General features: G+C 43.2%; 1 protein-coding gene across 1 annotated transcript; it reads left to right on the top strand.

The window, feature by feature from the left end:
* The first annotated feature begins 2,919 nt into the window (after nucleotides 1-2,919).
* LOC139433530 (CREB-regulated transcription coactivator 2-like) lies at nucleotides 2,920-8,736 on the top strand. Its single transcript, XM_071202576.1, has 5 exons — nucleotides 2,920-2,969; nucleotides 3,172-3,176; nucleotides 3,748-3,857; nucleotides 6,055-6,223; nucleotides 7,760-8,736. Exons 1-5 carry the CDS (start codon nucleotides 2,920-2,922, stop codon nucleotides 8,020-8,022), a joined length of 597 nt encoding a protein of 198 aa, XP_071058677.1. The 3' UTR covers nucleotides 8,023-8,736.
* Nucleotides 8,737-13,361: the final 4,625 nt, after the last annotated feature.

Raw genomic sequence — 13,361 nt, 5'->3', positions numbered from 1 at the left:
TTCATATCTGTTCAGAAACTAGACAGAAGTTAAACAAGTACAAACCACAGACTGCCTGTGTCATGGAGAATACAGTCGCTGCTTTATTTATGTCTGTATAGGCCGTTGCTGTGATAGCCAAGCTACATTTAGAAAACACGCATTTTAAAAGGGTTGTTCGCCTGCCGTCTGTCTGCAGACTTGTCAAAGCATTAATTCATGGTTTTTACTAACCGGTATCAGTGTGTCGTTACTTCGGCATCATTTAGAAACGTGTATTACAATTAAATCACGGTCAAATATGTTCATCTTGTTGTAGTTGTAGCCCCCTTGCCAGCGATCCTCTCTCTAGTTTAGCATACTCAGCCCGACTCAGCCCGGTTGTTCCTGGCCCGAGAACCACGATTTAGTCGGGCCAGAAAAAAGGTGAAAAAGTAGCCCCGGGCCAAAACTAGGCCAAGTGGAAACGCAACCAAAAACGGGCCCCGCACGGCTCGGCACGCTTAAAGCGAGCTACCCGCTGCAGTGGAAACGCGCCATAAAGCTCTCCCCTCGCGGCCGCTTACACAGTAAATTCCAATGTTAATAAAAGCACACAGAAGCTGTGTACGTTTTTTGGGAGTTTGATTTATTTTAAATGAACACAAATATAAAATTAAAACCTATAATTGCACACATTGCCATAGTTTATGGGCGCTGTACGCAATATAGGCGTAGTTCTGTTAGTGTAAGAAAATAAGATGTACTTTGTTGATCCAAAATCGGGATTTTGTGTTGTTATGAAATTAAAAAATAAAATAAAAATTATTTCTAACTTCTTCTTTTTTTTCTCCCCAATTTGTGGCGCCCCCTATGGGTTGATGCGCCCTTAGCATTCGCCTATACTGCCTATGCCGAGGGCCGGCCCTGCACACACACACACCCCCCATCACTTCCTGGTGACGGCTGAGATCTGACAGAGAGATAGCAACATGCTAACTGTGCTCTGATGTCTCACACACACACACCCCCCATCACTTCCTGGTGACGGCTGAGATCTGACGGAGAGATAGCAACATGCTAACTGCTAACTGATGTCTCACTCCCTCAGACGCACACTGTTCACGGGACTCTGACTCGTGCATGCAATCATCGTGTAGGCTTCAGCACGTCATGCTGTATCCAGGTGAAGAATACCAGGGTGCTGCTTCATGCTATGTGTACACGCTTTGCTCATGTGTGTCTACAGGGGGGGGGGGGGGGCTGTACCCAGGGGTTAAATTGGGCCGGGGCTGTCCGGGGCTAAGCACCGGCACATAGGAAAATGCTCTGACATCATGCCCCTCGCATATTTTTAACAATGTATGCAGCATGCCTATATCATATGTTAACACAAAAAATATATACATATTAAAACTTTTCTTTCTATATGTTTAAGGTTCTTAATAATTCGAAAAATCAATAAAACACTCTTTCTAGCTGTAGGGAACATAAATAAGATGACGCACTTTTCAAATTTTGTACAGTGGAGATTAAACTGTTCATTACCTTATAAAAGCAAATACTGTTTATGTTTTTTAATTAAATTGTCACTTAAATTTACCAAAACAAATACCAATTATTGTATTTTATGTTTATTTTTATACTGTCTTTGTCAATTTAACCTGCTTTTATTGTACCCCTCTCATGAAACAACTGGCCCCAGCCTGATGCTATGTATGTGTGTGCATAAAGCTGAGATATGCATATATTTATTTCCTTTCTCTTTGAAAGTTTCAGAGTTTAATGTGAGGCATGATGCAGAAATGAGTGAAGCAAAAAGGAGGAAAGTTACAGACTTCTTAAAAAGGTATCAAGACATCACTGCTACTTAGCGTGTCAAAGCCATGTGTATCTTATTTATTCACCATAAGTTCCTTTGTTAATTATCCTACATTTAAATGCAGAGTTGAGCAGAACAAGGCAGGTGATGGGCGAGCAGGGCAGCTTGGAAAAGAGAGGGATCAGAGCAGCATAAAGAAGGGAAGGGAGTGGAGGAACTTGAGGAGAGGAGAGCAGGCTGAGGAGAGCAGAGCAGCCTGAGGAGGACAGAGGAGCAGAGCAGGGAAGCAGTGTAGGAAAGGCTGACAACTTGCCTGACTGCTGGAATCAAAGTCAATTGGAATATTTTACACAGAAAAATACATTTCTAATAGTTGGAAATAAAAAAAATGGGATGCAAATCATGCAGGGAAGCGGGATCCCTTGGGGCGATGAGAACAGGGAAACAGAGGTGCTCATTCTCTACTGAATGGCAGAACTGTAGGGTAGGCCCATATGGCAACAGCAATGAGAAGCAAATGAAATCTTTGAGAAAGAAAATAAATGAACATAGTGTCTCACAGAGTCACAAATTAGCACAGGACATAGTAAAAAGACAAAATGAAGAAGCTTTAAAATCAAGCTTTCTAAAAACTCAAAAAGACATTTTGGCTTCCACCCATAATGTCTTTAGAACGGCATACTACATTGCAAAAAATAACCGGCCATACTCAGTGAAGAGGAATCCCTCTTTCAAAAGGTCAATGTTCTTGATACAAAGACATGGCCAAGCCCTCTACCATGTATGTATGGTGAGTGTGAAATAAGAGAGCTATGCACTCTTTTGAAAATCGGATTCTCTGGTGTTAAGCAAAGTTATAGGGACTTTAAGGAGAATGCCAGTGTGCCGATGCACATGTCCCTTCTAAAGCTTAAGAATGCAGTGGAAACCATTGCTGTGAGCAGTGCAGAGTGTGAGAGGGGTTTCTCAGAAATGAATGCAGTTGTAATATCAATGCGCTCACAACTGAAAACTCAAAATGTCTCTGCTCTAATGTTCATTCAAATGGTTGGACCTCCTCTTACCTCTTGGGACCCCACAAAATATGTGAGGAAGTGGGTAGCTACCAGGTCTGCAGACCATTCAGCCTGTAGACAAAGATGCACGACTACACAGGCTTCCCCTATCAGCCCATCGGGGATTTGATGAAGTAGCTGGTCGTACATACAGTAATGTTGTTGAACTGCTTATATTGATGTGGACTTTCATTCCTCAATCAATTCAGATAATATGTCTCTGTACTCATATAGTTGTTTTTTAATGTTCTTGAGTAAGTGTGCAGGGAAATGTTGACTTAAAATGGCAATTTGAAGGTCTGTAATTTGTGAAAAATGTTTGTGTATATATTAAAGGTGGGGTAGGTAAGTTTGAGAAACCGGCTCGCGATCGCTAGAATTTGAAAATACACAACCGGAGAAAATCTGCCACTTCCTTATAGAGCCCCTCCTCCAACACACACGAACGCGCACATGACCAATGAGGGCACGAGATAAGTTTGTGCCCCGATGGAAGGCTGACAGGCAGGTAGGCCATCCAATCCGTTGGTACTTTTTACAGTATTACGGCTTCTACAGATGACGTTTTTTTATGGATTTTTTGTCAAGCACTTAAGATATTCATTGCTATCGGGATGTTAAGAGCATTCCATGGAATATAACAAAAAGTGTATCTCGAGCCGGTTTCTGAAACTTACCTACCCCACCTTTAATAATTTCAAATGTAAATTCATTCCAGTTAAATAATACTAATAAAAAGACGGTCTATTTGACATACTTTCTATGTTTACTTTCTCGATTGGTGGCATGAAATAGTGCATCTGATACAGGAGCAGTTGCTTTAGGATTGGGCATCATATATTGCCCCCCCCCAAAAAAAACACAGCCCCCCCCACATATCAAATCCCAATTTAACCCCTGGCTGTACCTCAGAGCCCCCTGAGAGTGGTCCTGGTTATCTGAGTTCACTTGAACCCTTGGACGGCGTTCATATCGTTGTTATTCAGCCGGTGTTCGGGGTCGGAGTCCCGCTGAGCTTCCGGGTTTGTAAATGAACACAACCATAGGGTGTAGAAATACTCAACAGATGTTCCCTGTATCCCAACTACGAGCTGCATGTAAGGTTCATATTTGACCTTTACCTTTGATGGATCACAATTATAAATAAAGACGACATTTGTTTTTATTTTTAAATGCAAAATGCAACAACTTTTTTTTATTAAATCACGATAAATGTACAAATAAAGGGTTTTTCTTAAGTATTTTTTTAGAGCATTTACAACATTGATGTGAGTCTCCACTTCAGCCCCGTGTGTGTGTGTGTGTGTGTGTGTGTGTGTGTGTGTGGTGTGTGTGTGTGTGTGTGTGTGTGTGTGTGTGTGTGTGGTGTGTGTGTGTGTGTGTGTGTGTGTGTGTGGTGTGTGTGTGTGTGTGGTGTGTGTGTGTGTGTGTGTGTGTGTGTGTGTGCCTTAGTCTCTCCCCTCACTTATTTTCAGCTAGATGAAACAACGGTTCAAATCCAGTTGTGGACAGTCTGCCGGTTCCGTCCCGTTTCAAGTGCTGTTCGAGGCTCGGTAACCCTCGGAGCACACTCTCCAATCACAGAGCTTGAGGACTATCACGGGGTTTGTCAAACAGAGCACATGGTGTAGTCCAAACGATAGCTGGGGATTCTGGGTAGTGTAGTGTTTTCTGCCATCCTTTACTCCGGAAAAATATTTGTTTCTCCGAATCGAAGGGGAAAAATACAAAAGCATTGCACACAATTTAAACCAATCAATGTTGTGTAATCAACAAGGATACTTTGGTGTGTTTCAGTCGATGAGTAGTGCAGATATCACTGTAAAATCAACAGTAAGGGGAATACTTACTTCCGGGTGTACAATTCTCCGTTATCCAATGGGAATGGACGCTCACATTGCCTTTAAGGGCAGCCGACACAAACGAATGCCGTGCTTCCATGAGTGTCAAATCCCGACGCAGATGGGAATACATTGCAATCAGTTGAAAGCTATTTGCGTCCCTTTATGACGCTGAAGGAGCCTAGGAGCGTCACAAACTGCACGCCACGGACACTGACGAGGCTCCTGGACGCTTAGCGAGTGAGAGTGTGTTGGTTTGCTGACTCTTGATGTGATGCTGTCCTGGTGTTCCATCAGATCCAGAACCTTTTATCATCCAAGCCGCTGACTCTGCTGCTGCAAGGTACGGAAACATGTTGTTGTTCCACTGACTGAATGATGAGGGACTGAAACATGTTGTTGTTCCACTGACTGAATGATGAGGGACTGAAACATGTTGTTGTTGTTCCACTGACTGAATGATGAGGGACTGAAACATGTTGTTGTTGTTCCACTGACTGAATGATGAGGGACTGAAACATGTTGTTCCACTGACTGAATGATGAGGGACTGAAACATGTTGTTGTTGTTCCACTGACTGAATGATGAGGTACTGAAACATGTTGTTGTTGTTCCACTGACTGAATGATGAGGTACTGAAACATGTTGTTGTTGTTCCACTGACTGAATGATGAGGCACTGAAACATGTTGTTGTTGTTCCACTGACTGAATGATGAGGGACTGAAACATGTTGTTGTTGTTCCACTGACTGAATGATGAGGGACTGAAACATGTTGTTGTTGTTCCACTGACTGAATGATGAGGGACTGAAACATGTTGTTGTTCCACTGACTGAATGATGAGGGACTGAAACATGTTGTTGTTCCACTGACTGAATGATGAGGGACTGAAACATGTTGTTGTTGTTGTTCCACTGACTGAATGATGAGGGACTGAAACATGTTGTTGTTGTTCCACTGACTGAATGATGAGGTATGGAAACATGTTGTTGTTCCACTGACTGAATGATGAGGGACTGAAACATGTTGTTGTTCCACTGACTGAATGATGAGGGACTGAAACATGTTGTTGTTGTTGTTCCACTGACTGAATGATGAGGGACTGAAACATGTTGTTGTTCCACTGACTGAATGATGAGGTACGGAAACATGTTGTTGTTGTTCCACTGACTGAATGATGAGGTACGGAAACATGTTGTTGTTCCACTGACTGAATGATGAGGGACTGAAACATGTTGTTGTTGTTCCACTGACTGAATGATGGGACTGAAACATGTTGTTGTTGTTCCACTGACTGAATGATGAGGGACTGAAATCGACCTCTCCACCGTGAGATCTGTACTCGGTGTTTCCTCCTGAATCTGTTTCTGTGCTTCAGTTTTCCGCAGAGAGCCAGGGCGACTGTCTGTCTCTGAACCACGCTCTGAGCTCCGACAAGAACCAGTTCCCCTGCAACAGCCAGGGGCCTCTGGACCTGCAGGACCCCCCGAACCAGAACTACTGCGGGGGCGACGGCCGCCACAACGTGCCCAACATCATCCTCACCGGTGGGTTTATCCGAGTCCAGCGCTCCGTGTTGTTCCTGACCCTGGTTAAAAACAGACATACAGAATAGAGGCAGTGTGCATTATGCTGGCCTATCAGTGTTCCTCAAAGTGGTCCGCGAGCGCCCCCTAGTGGTCCGTGAATATATTGGTAACATTTGAAATACATTCATTTAAGTTTTCCGCACTCTCGCGGGAATATCTCCGCAATGGAACGAGCTAACGTTTCACTTTCGATTGCGTGACATAGCCCAGCGCGACACCTTCGCCACACATGTCGCCACGTGTTTGTAGCATTTTCCGGCGATTTGTAATCTGTTCTAGAAAAACGATGTTTTTATTTTAGATTTCAAGAAGCATGTAAAACAAACAATGGATGTCTTTGATGAACATGTATCCATGCTGGAAGTAGATTTAGATGAGTTAGGGGTGAGAGAGAGATTATTATGTAATGTATGCATCCAATGAAGCATTGGACCGGCTGTTGTCGGGGCAGGCCAGCCCGATGGTCACCAAGGTTTTAATAGCATTTTCACAAAAGGAGCCGAACATGTGAAAAAGGGCTAGACCTCAGAGTTAAACTTCGGCCTGCGACCATAGTGTTACTGTATTCTGTTTTGAAAACCCACAGCGGAGGTTTGTGTCGGACTATGCGGTGCATTTTGCATTTCTCTCAGTAGCTGACGACCTGTGAGTCTGTTGGACATAAGCTCCGTAATGTAGTCTACATTTCATAAGAGGTGTAAACCCTGAGAGCGTTTGAAATGGCGATGTAGAGGACTGTTGGGGAGCAAGCCTATTGTTTCTGGATATGTGGGGAGTCAGGTGGTCCGCGAGTGTTTCTTATTGGTTAAGTGGTCCAGGTGTGAGAAACACTGGTCTATCAAACATGTAAAAATAATATAAACTTGACATTTTTTACAGTTTGCTGAATAAATTATGGTTTTAGCTTCAATTTAAATCTTCCACCTGAAAACAACAAATGAGTGACTGAGAGATTTGGATCTGGAAAGAGCAACTCCAGATCAGCACTAGCATCAGCTTTTCTTCCTGGGGTCCTCACGCACACTAAAACATACATCAGACTAAACAGCTCATCATTTTCATGCACTTTACAAAAAGGGTTTAAATCTCTGACTGTCTAGAGCAGTTTTCATTCCAAGCACCACTCGCAGACCGCCTGACTCCACAAATATCCAAAACACATCGTTTTTCTAGAACAGGTGGCAACATGTGATGAAGGTGTTGCGCTGGGCGATATCATGCATGAAACGTAAGCTCGCTCCATTGCGGAGATATTCCCGGGAGAGTGCGGAAAACTCTAAATTAATTAATTTATTTCAAATGTGAAATGTTACCAATATACTCACGGACCACTAGGGGGCGCTCACGGACCACACTTTGAGAAGCACTGAGTGTCAGTTGTTAAATCAGTCTTCCTGATTTCTTGTTCTACTGTTAGAAACTCTCTATTGTTAGCATGCTACTCTCATGTTGGAAGAGGACGCTCAGTGTTTCCCTCCCTCCCTCCTTCCGCAGGAGACTCCCCCCCTGGCCTCTCTAAAGAGATCACCAGCGCTCTGTCTCACGTCCCGGGCTTCGAGATGGACCCCTTCTCTCTGGAACGACCCGCTCCGGATGGACCCTCTGGCTCTGGACATGCTGGACGGGGATCTGATGCTGGCCGACCCCGCCGTGGAGGACTCCTTCCGATCCGACCGCTTCAAGTGAGGAGGAGGAAACCCACGAGAGACGTCAAACCTCCGAGGACATTTCTCTCCTGGACCATCAGAGGCACTTAACTCAAAAAAGCTCTCGCGACGCTTGAAGTCAAGAAAAACCCGTTGCTGTGTCTCGATTCGCGTTCTTCTGTTCGTCTCACACCAGCTGTTCAGTGCGTCCCAATGCGAAGTACAGCAACATGCACTGAGAGTACCGGATGGAGCCGGTCACATGTCACGCTCAACGACAACCGCCATCTTGGCTACGTAGCTGAAGCTAAGCCGCGAATGCTCCGGTGAACAAAGCGCTGTACAAAAAACATACGATATGACTTCACTATTCAAAACTACAATACTGCGGTCCAACAAAGAAGCAATCCCTAATTTGGGTTCATACGGGGTGAAGGAATAAGTCCTCACACACAGGCATGAGTCAGCATTTTAGCACTTCCTGTCCCCTTGTCTGGAAGTCGATGGTTTTATTGAATTAGTTTTCGGTAAGATGCCTGAATCAGGGCGTAATGTACCACTATACTCGTGTCCAAACAAGCCCGATCATTATCTGGGTTTGACTCAGCAGCCTGTAAGGATCCGGCAGCTCAAACAATCGCTGCTAACTAGCTAGCTTGCTAACAACGGCGTTCTGAAGGAAGTATCCGGATTGAGACACGGCGCTTCTCTTATTGCTTACGGCATTAGCTTGTACGATCTGCATGTCAATGGGAAATGCAAAAAAACATGTCGGAGAAAAAAGTCTGTAAAACCAGCAGTGCTTGTACGATCGAGAAAAGAAAATATGCATCGTGATGATCGGTCCGACTGTTGCAGGGACGCGTGCGCCCGATAGTTCAGGTTCCTCCGCTTTATCCGCCACTTTGACAGGAACTCAGCCATGACTCAGAGGTCTGTATATTTTTGTAATGAAAGCGTCCCCTGCGCCGACAGTCCTCAGAACAAAGGATGGATGGAGAGCAGGTTAACGGTGTGTTCAGTGTGAAGCCCCCGATATGCTGCTGCTTCTCAAGTGACCCCCCCCCCGTTAAACGCGTCCTGTGCTCGCAGAAGACGCCCGAGCTTTAACTTGAGCGCTCACGAGTAACCCGTCGTATTAATATTTGCAGATATGCTTTGAACAAGCCACGGAAAGAGGGTCAAAATGGACGAATGTAATATTTTCTGAATGTAATCCAGGTGGTGCCGGTCACCTCGTGCTCTTCAGACGGTAGAGACGGACGTACATCTATTCTGTTTCAACGTTTTTACCGCATTGTTGGTGATTTGGTGTAAAACGACATTTGGTTTCGAATTTCGTTTTTTTGCTCGGATGTTATAAAGTATTTCGGAGAAGATTATTTGTGACTTTTTTGCTCTTTAAAAATATGCTAAAGATTTTTGCCTTTTTCTAAAAACACAAATCAATCGGAGAAGCTCGCATTACAAGTTTCTTATTGATTGTTTTCAACGTCATTAGAAGGACAACAAAGTAAAACTACACAACAGGCACTGCAGTATTTAAAAACTACATTTGAAGGTAGAAAGAAAATGTATACACAAATATACTTTCCACAGGAATAGGAAGTAAATATTCTTAATTGCTATATTTTAAAAATGAGTCACGAAGCAGGAAAAACCGGCCACACTTTTCTTTCCAACAAATCATATTTTTGTCCAAAGAAAAGTTGGGAATCATTTTTAAATATCGATAAAAACGAATCGTTGAATTTTCCAACCAGAATCACCAAAAAGTTTCTCCGGTCAGCCGGCGTCTAAGTCAACCGTCAAATCTTCACTTTCCTGAGCCTGCTTGTTCTTAAAGGTCCCTATTCTCCTCTTCTTCATCGACATATCACAGGATATATCCAGAGCCTGTCTCTGATTGGCTGAAACACCAAACAGATCATGGCAGCATTACCCATAATCCCCTCTGTTTCAGCCCAGTTTTGATAAGGGTGGGGGGGGTTACCTTGTTGCTGATTGGCTAATGGCTACACAAGACAAAAAGATAATCTTAAAATGTTGATGTGACATGAAGAAGAGGGGACACATGTTGGGATGTAGAAGAGACGTGAAGAAGAGGGGACACATGTTGATGTAGAAGAGGACACGAAGAAGAGGGGACACAATGTTGATGTAGAAGAGACATGAAGAAGAGGGGACACATGTTGATGTAGAAGAGACATGAAGAAGAGGGGACCATGTTGATGTAGAAGAGACATGGAGAAGAGGGGACACATGTTGATGTAGAGGAGACATGAAGAAGAGGGGACACATGTTGATGTAGAAGAGACATGAAGAAGAGGGGACACATGTTGATGTAGAAGAGACATGGAGAAGAGGGGACACATGTTGATGTAGAGGAGACATGGAGAAGAGGATTTATATAATAGGTGACCTTTAAAGCAGGTTTTGGTAACCCTTGCTGCAGCGCCATGTTTCTTTTAACGGAGCGTCCTTATCGCGCTGCCTGCACCCGCCTGTCGTCGCCGACTTTTTTTTATATAAAACATTATGCATGTAAATGATGAAACTGAATGTTAACTGCATCTGTTGCTGAAACGACGTATTAACGCGTACAAATCTGCATATTTCGTCCCGTTCGAAAGCTTTCTCGCTCGTCTTCAGGTTCTCTAAGGGCAATCCCCCGCACGTTTATCTACCGATGCCAACAGACAGACGATGCTTTTTACACGCAGTAGAAGTCGAGCGACCGTAGTTAAAACCCCTCTCTGTTTTAAATATAATATTTTAAAGTTTTTTCGAGAAATATAGGGGGTGTTTCTCAATGTCGAGGACGCTTCCTTGGTAGGACATGTCTTCCGAGTCAGGTCCTTCAGAGGCAAGAATCCTTCCTGGCATTCGGAGAATGAAGAATGGAACATGCTAGCAGGTGTGCGTCACATGCGAGGCCCCGCCTTCCATTTCCCGCCACAGATTTGGGAAACTGGTCCGTGCGCAAAGCATTGTGGGGATTTTAAGACCGGAGCAGTGCAGCCTCGAAATTTCCCGCAACGAAGGATTCAGTCCTCGGTAGAATTCCAAGGATCCTGGACATTGGAACAGTCCTTCGGCGATGACGTAGCGTCCTTGAAATAGTGGCTCTGAAGCAGCTTTCCTCGACCTTGAGAAACACCCGGAGTGGCGCTGATCTTCTTCATAAGATATATTAATTCTGGGGAGAATATCTGTTTGTTTTTGATAATTGTGAAGTAAATAAAATGGGAAATTTGACTTTTTTTGGATCACCTTTCGACCAAAAGTACACGAGATTAAAAGGCAGATGGATGCTGAAAGTTGACACGAAGTACAGGACAGACTTTCTGTAAACTTTATTCAACAACAAGCTTTTGGCGGGATTGCCCTTTAACCCCGGGGTGTGACTGACAGCCCTTAGCCCCGCCTCCTCTCTTACCTGCACTTCCTGTCCGAGCAGAGCAACATATTTTTATCTAACTAAAGGTAGAAAAGCATAATTATTATTAATGTTATTCTGACTATAGGCGTTTTATTTTTTAATCCAAAGTGGTCTGTCTGTATATAATTCCTCAGATAATATGTTAAAAAGTAAATACAGTATATTTAAGACGAGGTGTGTGTGTGTGTGTGTGTGTGTGTGTGTGTGTGTGTGTGTGTGTGTGTGTGTGTGTGTGTGTGTGTGTGTGTGTGTGTGTGTGTGTGTGTGTGTGTGTGTGTGTGTGTGTGTGTGTGTGTGTGTGTGTGTTGTGTGTGTGTGTGTGTGTGTGTGTGTGTGTGTGTGTGTGTGTGTGTGTGTGTGTGCACTAGGGATCAGTTAAAGGCCATATTTCATATTTTTCATATTTTCTATCGATGTATGCTTTTAGCTTCTCTCGTCTTGTTTAGTTTCCACGTCCTTTTTTAAAATGAGCGTCCTGCGTCTGATGCTTTGTTTTGGAATAATAAATTGACTCTTTTGTTGTTGTTGTTTTCAGATGTTTATTCGAACCTTGTAATAAATAACCTGGGAATGTTGAGTGTTGTAAATATGAATATGTTTTAAAGCAGAGACATTTTTAAAGAGACTGTACTTCACATTATTTTACAGAAAATAAACAAATGAAACCTGCAGACTCTCCGTGTGCATATTACCATACACCAACACATGGATCATGTACTCAGAGGTGGGAAGTACTCCAGTACTGGAATTAAGTCACTTTTCGAGGTACTACTTGTACTTAACTTGAGTTTTTCCATTTTATGCTACTGTGTACTTTTACTCCAATACATGTATGTAATCTCTTTAGTTACTTGACAGATCTGGATTAAGAACAAGATCTGAGTACTTCTACTTTTACTCAAGTACAAGATCTTGAGTACTTCTACTTTTACTCAAGTACAAGATCTGAGTACTTCTACTTTTACTCAAGTACAAGATATTGAGTACTTCTACTTTTACTCAAGTACAAGATCTGAGTACTTCTACCTTTACTCTATACAAGATCTGAGTACTTCTACTTTTACTCAAGTACAAGATCTGAGTACTTCTACTTTTACTCAAGTACAAGATCTGAGTACTTTTACTCAAGAACAAGATCTGAGTACTTCTACTTTTACTCAAGTACAAGATCTTGAGTACTTCTACTTTTACTCAAGTACAAGATCTGAGTACTTCTACTTTTACTCAAGTACAAGATCTGAGTACTTCTACTTTTACTCTATACAAGATCTGAGTACTTCTACTTTTACTCAAGTACAAGATCTGAGTACTTCTACTTTTACTCAAGTACAAGATCTGAGTACTTCTACTTTTACTCAAGTACAAGATCTGAGTACTACTACTTTTACTCTATACAAGATCTGAGTACTTCTACTTTTACTCAAGTACAAGATCTGAGTACTTCTACTTTTACTCAAGCACAAGATCTGAGTACTTCTACTTTTACTCAAGTACCAGATCTGAGTACTTCATTTGTTTAAATATGTCTCAAATGTTGCACAGTCGACATGTGGTCCTAATATGGTCTTATCAAAGTTAGAAATAATCATTAAAAAAACATGCTGAAAAGCTCATCACTCACACACACACACACACACACACACACACACCCCCATCACTTCCTGGTGACGGCTGGGATCTGACTGAGAGATAGCAACATGCTAACTGCGCTCCCTGATGTCTCACACACACACACACACAGGGCCGGCCCTGACCAATTTGCTGCCCTAGGCAAGATTTTAGCTGGCGCCCCCCCCCCCCCCCCCCAAATGCAGACACTCACTATGATTCGCGCGTGCACGGTTGTGGCATGACCACCAACACAGAAAGATATGGACACAAGATGTGTGCAACTGTATTTAGTTTCCTATCCATGTGAACATGATTTAAGTGGGGGAGGGGACCTCACCTCCTCTAGGGGGGTCCGGGGGCATGCACCCCCGGGAAGACTTTTTTTTAATATTGAAGT

Source organism: Pseudochaenichthys georgianus, unplaced genomic scaffold (genome assembly GCF_902827115.2).
Source record: "Pseudochaenichthys georgianus unplaced genomic scaffold, fPseGeo1.2 scaffold_582_arrow_ctg1, whole genome shotgun sequence".
Classification (NCBI taxonomy): domain Eukaryota; kingdom Metazoa; phylum Chordata; class Actinopteri; order Perciformes; family Channichthyidae; genus Pseudochaenichthys; species Pseudochaenichthys georgianus.
Note: the sequence above shows the minus strand (reverse complement) of the source record. Positions and strands in the feature narration are given on the sequence as shown.